At 40.3% G+C, this 22,500-nt stretch overlaps 2 protein-coding genes across 2 annotated transcripts; both read left to right on the forward strand.

Moving 5' to 3' along the window:
* Positions 1 to 5,300: 5,300 nt before the first annotated feature.
* Positions 5,301 to 11,965, forward strand: lman2lb (lectin, mannose-binding 2-like b). The gene is made up of 8 exons (XM_076099328.1): positions 5,301 to 5,540; positions 6,061 to 6,179; positions 6,675 to 6,792; positions 7,719 to 7,801; positions 8,139 to 8,300; positions 8,538 to 8,652; positions 9,219 to 9,335; positions 11,071 to 11,965. Exons 1-8 carry the CDS (start codon positions 5,336 to 5,338, stop codon positions 11,211 to 11,213), a joined length of 1,062 nt encoding a protein of 353 aa, XP_075955443.1. The 5' UTR covers positions 5,301 to 5,335; the 3' UTR covers positions 11,214 to 11,965.
* Positions 11,966 to 12,105: 140 nt separating this feature from the next.
* On the forward strand, positions 12,106 to 20,101 carry LOC142957474 (leukocyte surface antigen CD53). Its single transcript, XM_076099329.1, has 8 exons — positions 12,106 to 13,611; positions 14,167 to 14,263; positions 15,875 to 16,063; positions 16,976 to 17,050; positions 17,309 to 17,419; positions 17,533 to 17,640; positions 17,887 to 17,970; positions 18,867 to 20,101. Exons 2-8 carry the CDS (start codon positions 14,201 to 14,203, stop codon positions 18,933 to 18,935), a joined length of 699 nt encoding a protein of 232 aa, XP_075955444.1. The 5' UTR covers positions 12,106 to 13,611; positions 14,167 to 14,200; the 3' UTR covers positions 18,936 to 20,101.
* Positions 20,102 to 22,500: the final 2,399 nt, after the last annotated feature.

A 22,500-nucleotide genomic window follows, 5' to 3' on the forward strand; every position in this document is an offset into this window, starting at 1 on the left:
GAGACTTTGTCGCCATTTATACCACGTTACCTGACTTCCTTAGAAGCAGTCCTGCACGTCCTGCCTCACAATTACGTTGATTATAAATGGAAATTCTTTATTTGGAGTAACCCCTTGAGATGCACCATCTCGTTTTCAAGGGGGGTCCTCAACGACAATTATACAATACAGGCACAATTAGACAAAAAAATTAACAAAAATAACAAGATAATTAAATGATACCAAATATGACAAAAAAAAACTAACTAAAATAAATAAAATAAGTAAAAATAAAATGAAATAATAAGGAGGTCAAACTCAAACAGAGCATGAAAATGGATCATTCTTTCAGTAGGTTATAGAAAAGCATCAAATATATATGAATTATCAGTGCATTACTTTTCACAGCCTTAGGTACAAACAGTGAATAAAAAAACAGCAGGTGCATGTGCTAAGCTAGCACTACTCAACACCAGATGTCAACAATCCATCCAACTCCCAGACAGCAAACAAGTCGAACCCCAAAATGTTGAAGAGCGTAACTTTTAGTAATTGGGATGTAATTACTGAATCTCAAATTGTAATCGAATCCCAAATTGTAATCCCTAAGGGATTACAATTTGAGATTCAGTAATTACTAAAAAAACATTACTGCCTAACACAGCCGTGGTCATCATAATTATAACGGCTGTAGCTGATACATACTGTAATACATAATAATATATGATTATGCAGCTCAGACATTTTCTATCAAAATAAATGCTCTATTGCAAGTAGGGCAGTCACGATATCAGATTTTCACTACATGTTGATTCTGGCCAAAAGAGTTGCATGGCTGAGGCTCAACACCACTTGCATCCTGCACGCGTATTTTTGATGACACCAGCTGTGAAAGGGTAGTGGCGGGCCGTGCATTTTATACCTGGGCCTTCTGTGCTGTCCTACTGAGCTACGGTTATTTGTTGGTGTAATAATACACGTATTCGTATTAAACCGTTTGGTACGAGGCTTACGAACCGAACAATACGTTTGAATAATACTAGTGCATTTGGAAAATGCAGAAGCTTAAATTGTGGGAAATATAATGTTTTCGATGGACTGCGCTCATGTAACAGACAACGGGATGTGTGACAAATCAATCCGCCGGCGCTGTGCAATGAAAAAATAAGATAAAGGGAAAAAAAATCTTAAATTATAAAATAGCTATAACTTTGTGATTCTGTTTAGGCCAGCAGAGAAGGCTTAGCTGGCCCTGACGGCCCACCACTGATGTATATATATTCCCTTCATTTCCAAACCCGTATACTCCACATGGGCTGCATTGATGAAAACACAGAGCATGTGCTCCTGTAAAAGTGATGCCTTCGCTTCTCCTGGGAAACATTTCACATTTCATTGTTTACAGTAGAACAGGTGTGGACGGCTTTAATAAAGATTAGCGCCGAATCTGACTGTGTGACTAACGGATATTAAAATATCTCTTGACCTTGCAAACAGGAGGATTACGGTGCAAGTCTGCCACAGCGGGAGGGCGACGGCATGCAGCATGCCCCGCGATCCTCTCCACTCAATAAACTGGGGCAGAATGTATGGCCCGGGCAGACAGCCCCCCCGCGCTCTATGTGTTAGTCTCCCTTACGGATTACGGGAGACACAAATGGTGATGCGTGGGTGTCAGGAGAGGTGCTAGACGCTGATGTTTCAGGTTTCAGCTGGATTTCTGCAGCCTTCTCAATGGAAGTGAACGATATCTACCCAGGGGACGTATACAGGAAATACTAAGGGCCCCCCCAAGTCACCGCTGGATCGTAAACACCTTCACGTTTGCTCTCTTATTCCCACTCTTGTCTCTTTGTCTGTCTCCGAGGAGCAATAGCATCACCCTGGAGTTGACTGCATTACTGTAATTCCTCGTAGGATCCTGACTTGAGCCTGGCATCCACCATGACAGGTCAATACTTGGCTCCGTCCGTTAATCGAACCAGAGTGCCGTTCTTTTATGAGACACAACAAGGGGTGAGCGAGCGAGCTGACTCGGCAAAGGCCTGAGTCAAATTGAATTCACCATTGATCTGGACGCCGTCATGAGATGTTTTCTGTGATGAGGTGAATCATTTTTTAAAATGCAGGGTTTGGGAAGCGCAAGCCCAAGAATTATCAGTCATCTCACTCTCACTATCCACTGTTTACTCATCACCCCCCCCCCCCCCCCCCCCCCCCCCCCCCCCCCCAACCCTGCATGTGATAGCTAACTTCCTGTAGGCCTTCCTGTGTTTTAATGAAGAAATAACCGTTCGATGTGACAGAGATCACTCATAGCGACAGGTTCCCCAGAGAATTATGCAGCTTGCTCGAGAGTTTTTGGGTCTTTTGGTGTCTTCTCACTGCTTTGGTTTTTAAAACCATCATGGTTCGTTCTCACCACTTTCATCAACCTCATTTCCAGCAACATTAGACATCTGTTTTCAGGCTTTTTTTTTCAAGAAAAACCATGCTGGCTGCACCAATTGGCAGCACATACTAATGCTGGGGAGCAGCTACTAGCTCAGCTAAATTCTCCGGTAGCGGCTAGCATTCCTATTTACAACATCATGTACAAGTCCCAGTAGCAAGCTAGTTTATGTACAGTCTGTGGTAGCAAGCAACATGTTCTGCTAAATAGCGGGGCCGTGGGACCAAACGCTACATGGCTAAAGATAATAAAAAGCTCTGAATTGATGTAGCTCTGCTACATCAAATCTCCGCGTAGATTTTCCATCTTGTGACTCAGGAGGTAATCAAACGAGCGGCCTGGTTGGGCGTATGTACGGAGCTGAGGGAGGGAGAGCGGGACGACACAACCGAGCCGTGCAGAAAGCCGCAGCCAGCTCTGTATGTAGAGCTGGTCCCCTTTAACTTTCACATCTGCAAAAAAAATAAAAATTTAAATACTAAAGAAAAAAGAAATAAGCAGTCTGAAGGCTGTGATGCGATGTCCACCAGGCCCTGCCCTCCCTCCTGGACCGGCAGGTACAGCACCGCAGATTTCAGCCAGTGAAGCCCTGACCAGAAGAAGTTCACAACTGCCCTCTGGATTTCTTCAATCAGGCCCTGTGGTGGAGGTAGGACTACCAGTCTGTGCCAAAGGGTCGAGGCAACCAAGTTATTGACAATTAGGACCCTCCCCCTGTAAGAGAGCTGAGGTAGCAGCCATTTCCATTTAGACAGTCAGGTACACACTCTCTCCATAGCACCCTCCCAGTTCTGTCTTTGAAACTCCTCTGTAAAGAGGATGCAACTGTGTTCCATAGTGAGTCTCTGAGGCCTACATGTACTTGTTTTTTAGAGTCATAAGTGACATGCTTTTTTTGTTTACTAAAATTACTTAACAGTTGAATAACATTATGAATAATAATAACAATAATAATAAAGGTGATTAATAATAAGCTATAACAAACAGGCAAAACATGGTAACCTCTGGCTGGAATGTCCCTGTCCTATTTTACCTCAGACTGTGTTGACTCTGCTCCATGTTGGAGTTAGATTACTTTGAACATGCAGATAGAAGCCTCTTAGACTCCATGATTCAACATAAGAAACCTGTATAATTAGACTACATAATCATCCAATATGGATTCATTGTTGATAAATTCCTGCTGTTCAAATAAGAAACAGGCTCCTAATGTGGTCACAAGAGCATAATGGCAAGCACAGTACCTGCATTTCTATTGAATTTAAATAATAATCTGGTTCTGTTCATCAAGCTGTACAGGTCAATTTGACTTTGTAGAATTTGGCTTTTTGACATTTTTTCAAGGCCTTTAGTTCAGCCAGTTCTGTAAAGTTCATGTAAGTGCCACCAAAGATGGCTAGAACTGTGTCAGGTGGTGAAGAAATCCATTATTTGAACATGTGAAAAAAATATTAAATAATATATCTGTTATAACATGCATGCACACACGTGCAAATAATCGTCTCACTTACCAGAACAAAATGTATGCAGTTGAAGTGCTAGAATAGTTGAGAATAGATTTTTCCTGGAATCTCCTATCATTAGAATATTGAAATGTTGAAAGAAATGCATGCAATTCTCATCTTAATATTTAAGCTTGCTTTATTTTGTTTGCACAAACCATTGCATCAGCCTCCCAATTTGTTTTCTGTAATGGTATCCCAAGACATAACCATTTCTGTCCTCCATAAAAAGTCTTCGTGGGAACTGAGTGTAGGATCATTGGATATATCATCTTCAAAACTTAAAAAGGTTTCCTTAAACTTAGAACTCTACAAATGCTGCTATATATCTATTCAACTGTTATGGTAATAGTGTTCTTAATAGAGCCAAATCTGAGTGCCAGCCAATAGGAAAATAAATATCAGTGGTGGGATTCTTTTTTATCCAGATTATAATAAGAAAATTGACTGTGCCTGAAAGTAAAAGCAGCAAGCATACACATTACTCAGATACATTACTCCACACGTGATAATGAACCCAGTTTAAAATCATGTATAGTCATATCCTTAAAGTATTGTATGGTTTCAGCATGTTGAGGTGAGTAATGTCAATGTGAGGCCCCACTGCCAGAAGATGGAGCTGTTTTCCACCAAATAGCTCAGAGATCAGGAGAAATAACCACCTCCACTCTGGCTCATAATCACGTCATTAGACCTGGGTAATCATCATCATACCTTGCGTTCTGGGAATTTATTGTGGTTATACTAAATATGTGTGTCCATGTTTCAATAAAGACTGGGCTATTTTGATTTTTTATGGCATTTACATTTCAAGTCTGAGATGCTTCAAACAGGAATGTACTGTCGACAGGACTTTCACGGTGGATTTGCATGGTTGACCTGGATAGTTGTGAAAATGTTTTAAGAAAGGATTGCAAAAACATTATAATTCTACTCCACTACACTTAACGCCAATAATTTACTACACACACACACAGATTTTTTATTTTTAATATTTTACATATGATAGCCTATAAAACATGATGCACTGCTTTAGGTTTAAAGCCAAATACATATTAATTTCTGATTCTGTGTTTGGGTATCAGTTATAATGAAACAATAATACAAGTTTTGATAACATCCTGATAGAGGTGAATACTTTTACCTTGATTATTCTATCTCTGATGATATGTAGCCGACTAAATACTTACATGTGGTGTTGCTACTTTTCAGCAAAATATATGATAATTGATGATAATCATGAGTGGTCTTAAAATATAGTTTATTCTGTTTTATTTAAACGCATTGAAACGCGTTCGTGAGAGTGGTTTTAATTTGGAAAGTAATAACCGGAAGTATAGTTGCTTCCTGCTCGCTTGCGTGAAACCACGTGACTGGTTTGGTTGGAAGTGGGAGTGTAAAGATGGTTGCTACTGTAACCAAGACAAATCTGGATGGATTCAGAAGTTTGTGGTTTTTATGTCCAATGTTTCATCTGAAAAACATCCGTGAATCAACATGTTTGTTTATTACCGTTTGTATTTTGACGAGCCAGTCGTTGGCAGACGAACAGGACTTTATAGAAGACTTTTTGAAGCGGGAATATTCTCTGGTGAAGCCATACCGTGGTAAGTTTGCTGTCAACTAGGCTAGCGCTTACGTTAACGCAGACGTTTAGCTAACAAGTGTGACTGAGCTAAACGGAGTTAGCTAACGTTAGCTAATATTAGTTAACTAACGAGCAGTTCCTGTCGTAAATGAGCATTTGACTCCACGTAGCGACATTCTTCGATAGCTAATGCGGCATTAGCTTAGTCGCAGAGGATAATAATTAGCTTAACTAAGACGAACTGTTTGCCCCTCGGGCGCTAATGTCAAAATACGTGATCTATGAGCTACTATTGGCCCACAACGATGGTTGTGTAGTACCAATCATATGCCGAATTTACCATAATAACCCAATGTTTAAACAAAAGTCTGTAGTTTGAGTTTAGTTCATGTGTATTTTGCCAGTAAGTACAATTTAATTTAATTCATGAAATTCTGTGTTTCGTTGTCCATTAACAGACCAGCTGCTCTTGGAATCCCATAGAGTGTATAGATACTACCGTGAATGCTGTATCTCACAGGTACTCTACTGTTTTGCAGGGTTGGGTCTCTCTAGTTCTTCACAGTGGGATCTGATGGGCACTGCCATGGTGACACCTGACTACGTGAGGCTGACCCCAGACCTGCAGAGCAGACAGGGGGCAGTGTGGAGTCGAATTGTAAGTCCACTGTCCAATATCTTTTTCGTTTTTACATAATAACGCCAATGCAACATTATTATTGGTGCTTTCACAAAGTGTTTTTGTTTTTGATAAATTGTTCTCAGTAATGTGAATGTAATGAATAAGTTGGTAAAGCCAAATAATAAAATGGTCTTAGATGTTAAGAAAATTTCTAAATGTGACTGTACTGTAGACTTTAAAAGCAGTAAAAGATATTAGTTCACACATTTATTTTAAAATTGTCCATAAATTACACATCAGCATGCCCACATAACATGACCTTGATATGAAAGTTAGATATATTTTAAGCATTTTATGAATATAATACAGGCCCCTTATTTACTGACGCTATAACATTACACTAGTTCAGCCTGTTTTAAGTTCTGTCTGTTACTCAATTCTGTTCACAAATACTTACTACATATAACACATAGCACCAAAATAACCTCTTCAAAATAATGTCTTCATTTCATTCATTCTGTTGCTTTCCAGCCACTCTCCGTGCAGGATTGGGAGCTTCAGGTGCACTTTAAAATCCACGGCCAGGGAAAGAAGAATTTGAATGGGGACGGCATGGCTATCTGGTTAACCAAAGATCGCATGCAGAATGGTAGGTAGAAGCTGGACCGCCCTGGAGTTGTCACGTCCCGTACTATGACGAGGAACCGGTGCTACAAAACAACAGACCCCAGTACTCCATGAGCATATTTTACAAAGCCTAGTGTTAGGAGCTGGCTCATGTTTGTGCTCAACAAAGCTGTTAAGTTTTTAAATGATAAACAAAACATACACAAACAATAAAGAAACATTGTGGGGAATGTGCTTCTGCAAAGTCGGATGATATGACTTATGCATTTCATCTCTGTATATCCTGTACAAAGACTCCAGAGAGGGGTTAAGAAAGAAACAAATTGTAATTTTACATAACTGTGGACTATTATTATTTCTATAGATAATGCCCAAAACGCTTGAAGACAACTTTCTATAGTTGAATAATTATTATACTATTTACACATATCACAGTCTTTGTCTGAATTATTTTGGCAATGTTTGTTCTGTAAAATAATGTTCTGTAAATCTAAAGAGCAGCTTTTAAATGACGTTTCATTAATTTTATGTATTCGCAAATTTAAAGAAGTCACAATAATAATAAAAGAGATGTGTTTGAGCGGCGTAAAAACATACAAATTACAAAGTCACTAAAACCGCTTCATTAACCGGGCTAAACCAACTAGCATGCTACATGACAACAACTGGTGCGCTGCCAAAACATTCCCGGTAAAACTCGCACTCTAGAATTTCTGTTCCGCATGGGCGAGTAGTGGACATAAACGGCTGCTTGCTTGACAGGGCGTACCAGAAAGATGTCGCATACTCAACCGAATGTCTTGTACCGAACAGTTTAATGCCAATACACATCCCACACGCACACACTGTTAAAGCCTAAATGAGCCTTGTGTTTGTGGTGAAACTACAACCATTCTGTACTGTTTGTTGTGAGGAAACGCCCTGATGCCCCTCACTCTGTCTTCACAGGTCCTGTATTTGGCAACATGAACCAGTTCACTGGACTTGGAATATTCGTGGACACGTACCCGAATGCTGATAAGAACCTTGATGTGAGTGACAGTCGGTAGCTTCAGTCGTGAGTGAGCCTCTTATTGTTAGTATGAAATGATATCAAAAGTGTGTCATATTTCTCTCTCTACAACCCTCTCGAATGTGCAGAAGACACAGTCTGGAACTCAGGTTTGTCCCATGAGCAGGGAATGTTCTTCCGTTACCTTCATACCTTCGCCATCCCGTGCTGTCTCTTCACCTGCATGCATTTTAAATTCACATGCTGTCTGGTACAAACAGAAATAACCATAATGGTGCACTTTATGGTTCAGAAGATGGACGTGTCTGTGTTGCAGCCACGGCGTTGTGTGTTCACCTCCCTCGTCTTCCTCACAGAGGCTGTTCCCGTTTGTGTCGGTGATGCTGGGGAACGGGACTCTGTCCTACGACCACGATTACGATGGGCGCACCACTGAGCTCGGAGGATGTGCGGCCATGACGCGCAACGCAGTCTACGACACGCTTCTCCTCGTCAGATACTCCAAAAACAGACTCACGGTATGAAACCCTCCGGTTAAGGTGGGATTGATGCAGTTCATTTACATCATTTTAGTCATGTCTGAAAGGGTAAAAATGACTGAGTGTCTTATACGATGAAAAGGCTTCAAGGAAGGATTTAAAACCCAGGATGATGATGATTGTATTAAATGTTGGAAAAACCTTCCCATTTAATCATTAAAAAGTATGAAAAAAGAAGTCATCAGTGACTCATCCCGAGCCTTCCTCCTCCTTCAGCTCATGGTGGACGTAGATGGCAAGCAGGAATGGAAAGACTGCGCTGACGTCACAGGACTGCGGCTCCCTTCAGGATACTTCTTCGGCGCCTCCTCGGCCACCGGAGACCTGTCAGGTATGGAATCTCAAGAATCATCTGAATGCTGCTCGACCACCAGGGAACCTCTTCTTTTTTTGATTCTGTTAAGTAAATATTCAACTTCATTGATATCTTTTGACAAACAGACCCTTCGCTATGTCCCGCCCTCGAACGCAGACTGACCAATCATAGCGTAGCATCTGCCAGCTCTGACCAGGGTCCGACAACTACCGGCTCTTCTCCATAGACTCTCATTTAATTTTTTCAGTTGCTTCATCTTCAGGCGGGTTTTGTAAATTTTAAAAACAGCAACAACAGTTCCATGGAGTTGGCAGATAAGATGCAAGACTTTCAATCATGAGATCGGCGGTTCGATCCCCGGCTCCTCCAGTCTGTGTCGATGGGCAAGACACTTAACCCCAAAATTGCTCTCGTAGGCTGTGCCTGAGGTGTATTAATGGGTGAATGACATGTAGTGTTAAAGCAGAACACTGGAAAGCTATACAAGTCAATTTAACATTTACCATTGGTGTTAAAATGACTGAAGAAACACTGAATTCTTTCTTCCAGTTTTAATCCCCCACTTCTACTCCTTGCTCTAGATAACCATGACCTCATCTCCATGAAGCTGTACCAGCTGACCGTAGAGAGGACTCCTGAGGAGGAGGAAGAGGAAGAGGTCACCATCCCCAGAGTTGACAACATGGAGCAGTTCCAAGGTAGATGCCTAATGGCCCTCAGGTCATCAGTTCTTTCTCACAGTATTGACTTACTTTAGGATTCAACACTGTTGCAATTGAATATTACCGTCACTCATAATTCCCACCAAGATTGGGTTTGATATTAGTAGACTTCGCAGCTTCCTGCTGCTGCTCAAAAAAATAATTCTCAGATTTGATTTTAATGTGTGAAGATATAGTGGTTGTTGTCTGACTGCCTCATCTTTTCTGTGCAATATAATATTAATAATCAAAGCAGAGGCTAAGATAACTTTTGAATCCCTTGAAAGGGTCCAAACATTACCCATAATGCAACTGGGTAGCATCTTTCAATAGGCTTCCCCTTCTTTGTAAATGATTACATGTTTTAAAGAAGACTTATTCAAGACATAAAACTGTAAATGTTGCTCAGTTACAAATGTGTCTTTGTGTCAGTCCTTCTAAAGATCAGATGTTGCCCGTGTTAGGGCACTGTGATGATAGATCTGTAAGTATGGATCCCAGTCACAGGGAAGAATTAAGTTTAACTGTTCTGCTCCCGTACATCGAAAGCATTATTTACTCAAAAATACACGCCGCTGACAAATAACATGAGATTAAAGATTGACATCAGGAGGGTGTTTGCTCAGACTTTAGAAAGCTGGAACCACAGCATCCATCACACAGGAGAAGTAGTGCTCCCAGCACCACTAAACTCAATTTGATTGATTGAATTTATTTGATGATAAAACACACACACATATATAACAGTTAAAGATGTCTAGTCGTTTAAATGCGCTGCCCTCGCTTGTCTGCACCAGTAATACTAGTCGGTTAACCTTAATATTATTTCAGTAATGTACACATTTAAATGACATAATGACATATGCAGTCTCAGCTGTGGAGAGCCTTTGATCTGAACTCATCAGCTTCTCGTGACCCACGTCCACCTCTTTCTGAAACAGCATGTTAGTTCAGCAGTACGTCTGGTTCAGCTAACTGAAATTAGCCAGCTAGCACGTAAGCTACAGACTAAAGCTAGCAACCTTGCACGCTATGAGCCAACAAAGCCACTCACTGAATCAAACGTATGTATAGATACTAACGGTAGAAGCCATTCCAAACCATGACACTTCTTCGCCCACAGTCCCCGCTGGTGTTTTTATCAACGGGCTTGTGAGGCACATTTCTAACCGGACAACCGGATTTCAAATACGATTTGGTTCCTGAAAAATGGGATTAACGGTTTCAAATGGCTTTTATATAATATATGCAATATTTTTTCGGACAATATTTAACCTTATAGATTAGAAATGTAAATTTCAGGGAAATCATTTGTCGGGAACACCCCTAATAACACTGCACTTACATTCTCATACTCATTACATACGTTAAATAACCCACAGAGGATGAGAACCCAACAAAGCCGAGAAGGACTGGTTGCATTGTGGTCATCTAACGTCATGTGTAAATTCGGTGCAGCCTTCCTTTAACTTTGGATTCAAAAACACTTCTTCATCGGTCTGTAATCAGGTAACGGTGTTTCCACAGGAAGTTAGCCCTTTGTCCAGTCGGACACTCTCAAGATATGCAGTTTCTTTCTCAGCAATGATGCCCACGGAATAACACAACCAAATGTTATTGTCTGAGCCTTGGTGTAAAATACATCCCTCTTCATGAAGCGGTTGTTGCGTAACGTAAACACTGCCGGGGACCTCCAATGTGTCTGCTAACGACCCCTCCTCTTGCTTTGCAGTGGAAGTCCAGGAGGAAGAGATGAGCGGAGTGCAGTTCTTCTTCACCCTCCTCTTCTCCGTCCTGGGCCTGGGTGTGCTGGCCGTGGTGGGGCTGAGCGTTTACGGCCGCTGGAAGGAAAACAAACGCAAACGTTTCTATTGACGAGAGTGCGACTCGATCGCGTGTAGATGATATTTTTTTTTTTAGAATGTGTTGTTTCCTAATCAACATACGTCAAAGCAATGCAAAGACTGCTGTGGCTTTACTGAACCATACAATCGAACAAACAACCTTATGGGTCTGAAGCCCAGAGCCACAAGAACATAATCAGCCGAGATGAATAGGTGAGCCAGATGTGAAACGTTCGTGTGTGTGTGTTTGTTTAATGGAAGGTAGATGAGCTAAACCTGATTTAATGTGATTTCTTATGTTCAAATGCGCTTATCAACTGAAAGCACAGTGGGTCTGCACTAACTGAGACACTGTAGATATCAAATATTCACCAACAGGAAGAGACCGACTAAAAGCCTCTGAGTCTATTCAAAAAGATCCCAGATGCTGTGTGTAGTTTACTGACGTCACGTCATGGATGTTGTGGTACTGCTGCGTAACGTGTGGTTACCTTTTACTGCCACTCGGTGCCGCCATTGTGCAGCTTTATTTCTCTGTGAAGCTGTGAAGACCAATCAACCTGTGGATCGTCGAAGACTTCTTGCTGTATTGGAAAAAAAAGTTGCGCTGTATTTGAGAGCACCTTATAAGCCAGGTAAACATTTCCATCAGCTAAGATGGATTCCTGTCAGCCGGTTTGTAATGCACGGCTAAAGAAACGCGGTGCTCTATGCTATAACCAATAAAGACGAGCTCTCACTGCGTTCCAGTTCTGCAGACTTGAGCTCCTCTTTTATTTCCTGTTTGTCGTCACTAGTTGTTTGGTTTATTTACTTCCTGGAGTAGCTCACAGCTCTCAGTTGTGATAAGTTGTTGCCTCTTAGCAGTAGTTTTTTTGTTATGTTAACAAAATCCAAACTTTTTCTGTGCCACTGAATTTTAACCAGACCTGTTGATAGAAAACATCTTGTTATTTCATTAATGAATTCATCTGTGGTCATGTGACCTTAGCCTTTAGCACTAGCATGCACTGTTGTCTAATAGCCATAAGCATTGTGCAGTCAAGCTGGCACTGAGTGTTAGAGCCCTCCATCTGTGTAGAATCAACAGAGAGGAGTCTGCTCTGTGCCGACAGGCCCCACCTCATAACTTCTAGGTTACATATTGGTTCAATATGCCAACATTACCCACAATGCAACTTGGATGCAGCCGATGGCTAATGTAGCCCGGAGCCTCTAGCGGTGTGTTTTCTGATGACGGGCCTCTCTGATGTGAGATTTTATTTTATTTTTTTTAACAAAAACTCATTAATTATTTGATTAATTAATGTTATTAGTGGGTAGGCCATTGCCCCAAAAGAGCGCTCCACTTTTACTTTCAGTAAAGTCCAACACAATCACAGCTCTGCTGTAGTGAAATATTTGTATGAGTGTTAACCACTGGGGAGATTTTCTGTCTTATTGTTGCAGATCTCGTTTTATGGACATAGTTAGAGTCGAGACGCTGTGGTCCTCCTGAAAGGTTTACTGGTGTTTCTCTTTTCCTGTAATTGTCTCTTCTCTTTACTGTATGTCAAGCTCCTTGTTGTAATCGATCATTTCACCATCATGTCAGTTCATTATTTAAATACTAAGTCAATTAAAATGTTCTGATCGAAACCCCTTTTGTGAAAAAGTAGGAGTGAAGAGCTTACGTTGTGATCATTCTCTTTTCCTCTTTTCAGTAAAACATTCTAATTTGGTTTCACTCATATAGTAATGTATTTATTTAGTTTTTCTCATAAATGCTGTTATTATATGTTAAAAATCAAGATTGTTAAAGCATGAGCCAGGATCTTTAGACTTGTGGTTTCATATTTAGGGTGCTTCTTTCTTGCTGTGATTATTATTTCAAGTCTCTCTCTCTGTCTCTCCCTCTCTTTCTGTCTGTCTTTCTCTCTGTGTCCCTGTCTCTTTCTTTCTCTCTCTCTCTGTCCCTCTTTCTTTATCTCTCTCTTTCTCGAGAACAAAGGAAAAGAAGCACTAGAAACTGGTATAAAGAGGGAACAGTGGTTGTGATGTGCGAAGTAAACTATGGAGCTATTAATATGAAAAACAGGAATATGTGTCCTCACATGTCTGTGTGCACTTTCTTTTCTTTTGAGCGAGGAGTCCACAGGTGTCGGTGTCCGGGGCTGCCAGTCTGACTCTATAGACCTGTCAATGATGCCTCCTGAAGAGACTTCTCTCTCAGCAGCTCCTAGTTACAGCGGAGGCTCCTCCTCTTTAGAGTCGATCATCTACATATTTCTAAAAGCCAGTGCGTAGACAGAAGCCTCCGTCGTCTCTCCTCCTCCTCCAACCTATGTCTCTTCCTCATACCTGTCTGTCGTCACATGACACCGGGAAGACCAACATACCGCTCACTGCATCTCCCACTGGAAATACTGCTGGATACAGTGTAGTTCAAGGTAAGAACTCAGGTAATGAATCTTTTTTGTTATGACGGATGAGTCAATCCCACTAATTACACAATAACTCTGTACATGTTTGTTTAAAAAAATAGCTTGATTTGTGAAGAACACAAAAAACCTCAATAAATTCAGTAATAAAGGTATATACAATATCCCTATTGTTATACAAGTAGTGATGTAGAGAAAATATTAAAGTATACATTGACAGCCTATAATAAATGTATGTCACTGGTGGTTGTGCTAACCCGCCCTAATGAAACCCGTTCTCAGATATTTAGGTACAAACTTGCAACAAATGGTTAACGTGGAGATAAGAGCAGGTCACAATGATTAAGTGGAGCCTGAATAGGTCACTGGTGTCCATTGTGCCCGATGGCTCAGTGTTGCCATATCAAACAGTGGTGTCCTGTAAACACTCCGCCACCGCGAGGAGCAGCAACATCACTTGTTTTCCTTGACAAGTATTGCAGGATAGCATTCGCTCTAAAATATGTAATTCTGTATGTTACTGTAACTAGTAGTTTTAATCGACCAATTTGTGGACTCTTACAGATTTGATTTTTTGTGAGGAAGACTGTCGGGAAGGATGAACCGCTCGTGTGTGAACTACTTGAAAACTATGGTGATAAGTCTCAACTTCCTGTGCTGGGTAGGTGGTTTAAACAGTGGTGTAAGGTAGTTGCAAAGGGTCCCAGATCAATTCAATTTATTTGTATAGCATAAATCACAAATTTGCCTCAGAAGTCTTTACAATCTGTACAACATACAACACCCTCTGTCTCAGGACCCTCGCGTCGGAATAGAAAAAAAACCTCCTGGGAGAGCAACAAAGGAGGGATCCCTCTCCCAGGATGCACAGAAGTGCAATAGATGTCATGTGTAGAGAATGGAGTTCAATTCATAAAATATAAATGATTCATATAATGATGGAAAAAATAATGGCAACAGTGGATATAATAGAATAAAAGTATTAATGGTACCCCACAGTCTAGGCCTATAGCAGCTTATCTAGGGGCTGGACTAAGGCAAACCTGAGCCAGCCCCAACTATAAACCTAAGCCAGCCCCAACTATAAACCTGAGCCAGCCCTAACTATAAGCAGTTATGACCGCTCGCTCGGCTCTGTGTATTGTATCGTCACATGAGCAAATAGGGGCTCGATAGTTGACAATGTACATATTTCCCAGCAATCTTTGCATATCTGTATATGGCAACAAAAAAAAGAAATCAAAGAAATATAAGTGATTCATTGAATTGGTTGTTTTTTAATGTGTAGTCATGGTTTTTCTAGTTCAGGTATTTTACACAAAAAAAGGTACAAAAACCATGACGGAGATGAGTTTGCCTTTTCGAGGGCATAACTAGAACCATTTCTAGCTCGTTGAGTTCTTTAAACACAAACAAGCGTATTTTCGAGGTGCCGATCTGAATCGCACGTAGGGGTCCGTTCTCCATCCAAATGCATGGATAACTAAATAAACAAAATATAGTTTAGTGGTTCCCAACAGGAAGAAAATAATGTTTTGTTGTTGTACTTCTTAGGTCTTACAGTTATTCATGAAAAACATGTGAGCCGTACATTTGGTGGAACTGCTAACAACTAAGAATTATTTTTAGGGATCTAAAGCCATAAAGGTTTTGAACCACAGGTTTAATATTGATGATATATTTTAGAGGCTTATGTTTTTATTTAGAGTCTTTTGTGAAAGGTATTTAGTACCTACAGCTGTAAAATATATATAAAGGAGTAACTGGTACAATATTTCCCTCTGAAATTATGTGTAGAAGTATAAAGTAGCAGAAAATGAAAACACATTAGTACAAGTGCCTCAAATGTGTACTGAAGTACAGTACTTGAGTACTTTCCACCAATGAAAATGGATCAATATTCCAGAGGTTTTCTATGCAAAGAATTATCGGACACAGGCATATTTTGCTGTTGGCTGCACATTCTGTATACAACTGTCCACATTGCACAATTTCTTTGAGGTAAGAAGGCAGTTTTAAAGACAGTAATTCAATTAAATGTATCTTCTATTATTATGAAGTTATTTAGTAGATTTGATCCTGACTTAATGTGTGACATTGGTCGAGTGATTTTCCAATAGAAAATGTCTCAAAGAGGTTGTCTCGTGGGAATAAAATGATTTAATCTGGAGGTGTGAATGTTTCATTGTTATGCTGGCTGCATGCTGTGCAGTCGAACCACATTTCATATGGAGAATATTAACGTGAGGTGTCTCTCCTGTGCGCGTTGGAGCTGTGCGGCGCCTTTGTGGTGGCCTTAGGAGAGTTCCAGGTGATTCACTCCAGGTTCGCCTCCCTCGTCACCACCTTCTGGCCCATCTTCCCCGCCAACACCCTGGTGGTCACCGGCACCATCGTTACCTGCGTGTGTTACCTGGGAGTGTTCGGAGGCATGAAGGAGAACCGCTGCATGCTCATTAATGTGAGTACGAGACAGGATTAAATAGTAACGGTGGCTGTTTAGTTTATGCTGTTCATGTTAGTTTGATTATTCTAAAAACATTAGCCTATATGCACATACGTGGCAAACTGAAGCACAGATCATACAAACCAGAGATTTTCTGATAACGTTTTTGCCATCCCGATACCTGAACCTTTGCCGATACCTAGTACCGATCCAATAAAAAAATGTATACTGTAAACTAAGTGTCTTAAAACTTGCACTCTCTCTAATGTCCATCAGGGGGCGACGCTTCTGGTTGCAAAAATAAGTCTGATTGTATAGAAGTCTATGAGAAGTCTACTTCTCTCTTGATATATTACCTCAGTAAACATTGTGAACATGAGTTTATGGTCTCAATCTCTAGTTTCAAGTCTTCTTCAATACAGCATGATGTTCATTTAGTAAATAATGGTCCATTTAGAGTCAAATAGACCATAAGATGTATGTAGGCTTTAGGGCGGGGCTACCATGGGGTTGTCCGGTCTGGGAGTTGTCTGTGTTTTCGTTTTAGAATTTTAACCCTTTCACAGTGTGTTTTCAGTTCATGAAGATGAATTGTAACATTTTGGTCTCGTTCAGCGTTCGGTTGTACTTAGCTCCAACTTCTTGGGTCACTTCTGGTTCCAATAAAACAAGATGGCAACTGACAAAACGCCGAACTCGAGGCTTCAAATTCAAATTCATCTTGTATACAGTCTATCGTAGCAGGTGACACGTGTTGTTGTTGCTTCTCCTGTGTAGCATAAATGAGCTGATGCATGATATGATAAGGTGATATAGGATCGGCGCATAGACTCACATACTCACCGATACCCGATCCAGCATTTTTCGGCTGTACCGACTCTTACTGCAAACTCACTCATATTTGAATCTGATTTGCACCGACTCCAGTTCTTCGTCCTGTTGTTCATCCTGATGCTGGTGGAGTTAGCCATGGGCTGTGTGTTCCTGGTCTACAGCAGAGAGGTAGGAGACTTTATGCACAATCCATTTGTAGAAGCTGATTTATACTGTAGGTGTTGATTTGATTGATATGTCACTATTGGGAACATTTCAGAATTTTGCAAAGTGAAACTCTCCAAATGAACATGGACTGGTAGAGGGACAACCACCGCTGGTCTCTCCGCCAGCACATGCTGCCATGAAACTAGAGGCCGTTGTCTTTACTGTCCATCGGGCAGCAGTATATTGCAGATAGTGTATCTTGCCTTGTCTGTCGTGCAGATTGACACATACTTTGAGAGAGACCTGATGAGAAGCCTGGAGCTCTACAGACAGTCCGGTCCAGAAAGCAACACGACCATTAAAGATAACTTTGATGCTGTCCAGCACCTGGTAAACGATCTGCTACTCTGCTTCATCAACTTAAAATGAACCCCATCGCTAGTAATAAGTCATTCACTTTTCCCCGCTCATTCCACTGAAGTAGGGTGTTTTTTTTGGTACAGTTTAGGTGCTGTGGAGTTCATGGTGTGGCAGACTGGAAGGGTAACATCCCAATCTCCTGTTGTAGGGAGGACCCCTGTAACACCCTAATTCACACAAACTGGCAAGAGGTATTAAGAGAATTAATAACGTGCCGTCAAACATTCTTTTTAATAATTGTCCTCCACGTGTCTGTGACTTTTGTACTCGACCCTCCATCCCGTTCATTATTCTGTTCTCTTCATGACTCTTGTCTATTCTCGATGTTTTATTTTTTGCTGTAACTCTAAACAGTTGCTTTGCTGTAAACGTGCACATATGCTCAGCTAATTCACTCGGTATGAATAAAGGATCACCATAGAGATTTTGTCTTTCAGGGTTGTCTCGTGAAACTGACGGACTGGTTTTCCAGAAACTATCGTAGCACAGGCGCAGGCGTTGTCACGATGTTTATCCTACAGGTACGTACATCTTATTTTCCTCATTGTGAGGCTCAAAGGGATAATTCAACCCCTTGGCTCAGTTGTTACGATGGGACCATTGTATGGAAAACAAAAACAAAAAAATGACCCTGCCTGGGGAGGGGGGTAATGCTCAGAGAAAAAAACGAATTTAAGTTGTAAATTCATGAGAAGAAAACGTGGCTATTCTCTAAATTTAAAGTGGTGAATCTCCAACAAAAACTCACAAAGTCAGGAGAAAAGAATTTGGATATTCTCTGAGATTATAAACTCTCAACTTCAGAAAGTCACCAATGAATTCTGACATGTATGGTAAATGTATTCAACGGCCCAGATCAAGCTGACAGGGAGATAGCGCCGGACTTGGCAAAATTATCTGTATCTACATAATATATGGAAATAAGATTAATTGGATTATATTTGTATTCAGTATAAAACATGTTACATGTGTCCCTAATATATAAAACAAATAAAATAAAGCTAAATTGTGAGGGGAAATGTCTAAAAAAATATAAATAATTCCTGACAATGTGTTACATTGTTACATTTGAGACGCACAATCAGGCATTTTCAGTCTTAATGAATTTCAGATTGTTTTTCTTAGGAATACTGCACCCTTCCCCAGGCTAAGTAATTATTATATATATATATTTACAGACAATCTCCCTAATAGGCTGTTTTGGTCTCCAGCAACTCCTGGGAAATATGTCTCTTTAGCTGCTAAATGCTCCACTGTGCACATCAGCTAGTTTCTAACTGTGTCTGTCTGCTATTTGCTATTTGATCTAGGCAGGAAGTGTACAGAGGGTTCATCGAAGCTTTTAGTTTTGTGTCTTTGAAAATCATTATTTCATAGATGTTTAACTTTATTTTGTTCTTGTTTTCTTTCTTTTCAGTTTATTTGTCTGTCCATCACCGTCCCTCTCTTTTGCCACTTCAGTCGACAAGGACTGGGTTACCAGTGAACCAGGGCCAATAAAACTTGTAAATACTCCAGCACGCATGCTGATTAAAACACAGCTATTTCCATTTGTCCGTTTTTTTGTGTGTTCAGTCTTTGGTCTCTAAGTCCAAGCTTGGGCGACATGTTACCTTAATGTAAGAAGGTGTTGTTTATTATTTGGCAGAGCTGAATTTGTAGTTGCAGAGAACTGCTTCCCTGTTTTATATTACCTGTAAGAAATTCCGAACACTCTAAATCAAATCAACCTAAAAGATGCGCTTGCAACTCCATTTGATTGTTTTTCAAATTTCAAATTGCTTCCCTTTTAAATTATTAGCTTTGTTTCGGTTGATTCTGATTCTTAGAAAATAATGCCCCAGTCCTGATACTATGCAAAGAAACTACAACTATAATCCTTGATATTGTGTGTAACATGGCTGTTTTAAGAATTCACATGATAGACCAGTTATTAATCAGTTATATGCTATTGTGTGAGGTAACTTCACTAGCATTTGTTCTGGCCACTGCTGCTGTTGTAGGACTTTTTTTGTTGTTTTGTCTGATGGAAACATTAGTTATTAGATTTTCACAATTTCTAATAGAACAGCAATAGTCAATGAGCTGCTGGCACATGTTCTGTATCTGGTTCAGAGTGAAACATAATGGAAAACCCAGTGTCACCAAGCCTTTTAGTGCATGGATGATAAACAGGCTTATGAAATGTTGTATATTTACATAGAGGTGAACAGTTAAAACCCAATATCTTTTTCAAAATAATGAAAATTAGGTGTTTGCTAAACAAGATTTTAGTTATCATGTAACTTTAAGGCTATGATGCCATCAAGTGCATATATTTTACACCAATGGGCTTAATAGGTTTGCAGCGGTAATGCTTGATGCCCAAATGTAGTCACGGTTTTTAAGGTAAGATACCCACCATATTATCTGCCCAGAAAATTCACCAGTTTCCTTGTTGCTGCTGTTTATATTCCTCCTGATGCAAATAAAATAAAATGCACAACTGTTTTTGTTCACCTTGTGTAGCACATGTAGCATAAAGGGACTACAACTGCATTTTGTGGTGCAGGCCTGTGTTACACATCAGCAATGTAAATGAACCTTGAACATGACTTGAACATTAAAATGAGTTAGCTGGAACATTAAAGGTACCATATTGTAAAAAGTTTATATATTTGTTTGTTTTAAATCAGGTCTAAGTGCTATAAAAATGCTGTAAAAGTATTGACACGCTCAATCCATGGAGAAACACACAGCCTATGTTCAGAAACTGGTCCGGTCCGTCTGTGACCGGGCGGTCGATTCATCCATGAGAAGGACTTCTTACTGGAACTGAAACAATGTACTGGGATTCAACTCTTTGACTCTTTAAGTGAACATTATTCGGTAAGTGACAAACTGCGTTTGTTTTATTTACATCTGCAGTAACTGTTCATTTATCTATAGTGTCGTTTTTATGAATAATATGAATGGCTCCTGCCAAATTTCAGCTGCTAAATTGATGGTCACCAGCTAGAAATGGGATGCTTGCTTTTGTCTACCTCGGTCTGAAGTCAAGGACCCATTGTTTCAAAAAGAGTTGTGATGGTAAATGGGCCACAGTTTTAGGTTATCATTAAATGCCTGAATGGAAAGCATGACAGGCGTAGCAACAGTAACCAAGGAGGGCAGGGAACAGTCTTGAAAACATAACGTTGGATACCAAAACATTGAGCACGTTTGAATAAAATTGCTTTCACTTAAGTAGGCCTGAAGGTAATGGCTAGCTAAATTATCTGACACAATTAATTAATTAATTCCTCTGACATTACAAAGATGAATGATTCAAGGACTCCAACTCTGCGTCAAATCAAAACCGCAGGTATTTAAAGTTAGTTAGCACAGATAGCATAACTGCACCAGCTTGGTTTTTCGCTATTATTCTTTGTAAGACTCCACTGTGAAATATAATTAATAAATTTAAATAAGTATTTGAGCTAGCTAGATTAGCGTTGACTTGGTTAACCTTGCTAGTTAACCTAACCTATCACAAAACATCAGAAACAAGCCCCTCTTTGTTACTGTCTAATGTTACTGTAGCTAGCTATATTACAGATAAAGTCACTGTAGCTAACCAAACTTATAGGTTCATGTTATCAAAATAGGACAATAGTGACATATTAGCCTAATGTTAGCTAATCTTCCATGAGGTCAGTCATTGCAGAAAATGTCTGCACTAACGTTAAGTATAAAACTACCCTCTTAAAACTACCATCAAGTAAAATAATGTCCGACATAAAATATATGTTGAGACGAGGGACACAAACGTTAAGTCTAGCTAATAGTTGGCAAATTGTAGCAATACGTTTTATAAAAGCACTAAATAGCATTAATATTCAATAGAGCTCCATTTACATTTCCAGAGAAACGGGCAGAGGAAAGTGGAGCAAAGCAGGTCTGGGACAGCTATGACAAACCTACTACAAGACAAAGGCCATCGTCCACGCCTGGACTTCCTCTGGAGGTACAGCTTGCTTAGTTGTCTACCTTTTTTTTGTTGCTAAACGACACTGCAAACTGCACTTATCTCCACTAGCAAAGAAGAGTTTTAAAAATGGGAAACATGGACGTTGAAAATAATGTATTCTGTTTGTTATTTTCCCGTCATTCAGAAACAATGTGAACATGAGAAGCGGAGGGGGCACATCCTGATCAACGAGTACAACCGCCTAACATTTGCTGTGACTGATCGGGAAGCTAAGCTGAAGGAGCTGCAGGAGTCATTGAAAGCGATGAACTTCGAGCCAACAAATTACTACAATGAAGACGTAAGCAAGCAGGTAAGATTGCATCTGAGGACATGCTGCTGAAAACTCATTTGACAAGTGACATACTTGACACACGGTCTTTTGGTCCATCATTAATATAAAACAATGTTGATTAGTTTTGCTTTTTGCCACACACACTCCCTTTGAGGCAAGAGTTGCTGCAAATGTGCGTGAGATGCTCAATTCAGTTCATGTATGTTCACCGTAGTGCCAGTGTTATTTACCAGTTACCAGTGTACTTATAAATGGTACTGATGCACTGGATGCCAGTTTAAATGGCAGTGCATTTAAAAGTAGATGGGGCTTAAAGCTGGAGTGCAGGACTTTAACTCATAAATGAATGTTCGTTATATATTAATAACCCTTGCCAAATGAGTCCACACAATGCTGATTAAACATATCGCCGCCAGGGAGAGCTCTCTGTATTTCGCAGTAGACTGGAGTTTGCGGTGTCTGTGGCAACTTTCCCGCACTGAAACACGTGCCTGCAGGTGAGATTGCCGCATCTCTTGGCAGTTTTCCCGCGCAAACGGTTTGTCTTTGATTCTTCCTCTGAGTTTCTTTTTCTATCTGGAGCATCCGCTCCAGATGGCTGCTACATTGTCGCTGTTGGTCTCTGCCATATGGTAATTACCCTCACTGCCTGAGGGCGGAGACAAATATTCCGCACTCCAGCTTTAAGTTAAAGTAAATCTTTTTTTTTTTTCTCCAGTTTGGCAACCCTCGATCTGTTAACAACCGACTTTGTCACCTATTTTTGTA

Source organism: Anarhichas minor, unplaced genomic scaffold (genome assembly GCF_050575085.1).
Source record: "Anarhichas minor isolate MPS153535 unplaced genomic scaffold, ASM5057508v1 ptg000025l, whole genome shotgun sequence".
NCBI lineage: Eukaryota > Metazoa > Chordata > Actinopteri > Perciformes > Anarhichadidae > Anarhichas > Anarhichas minor.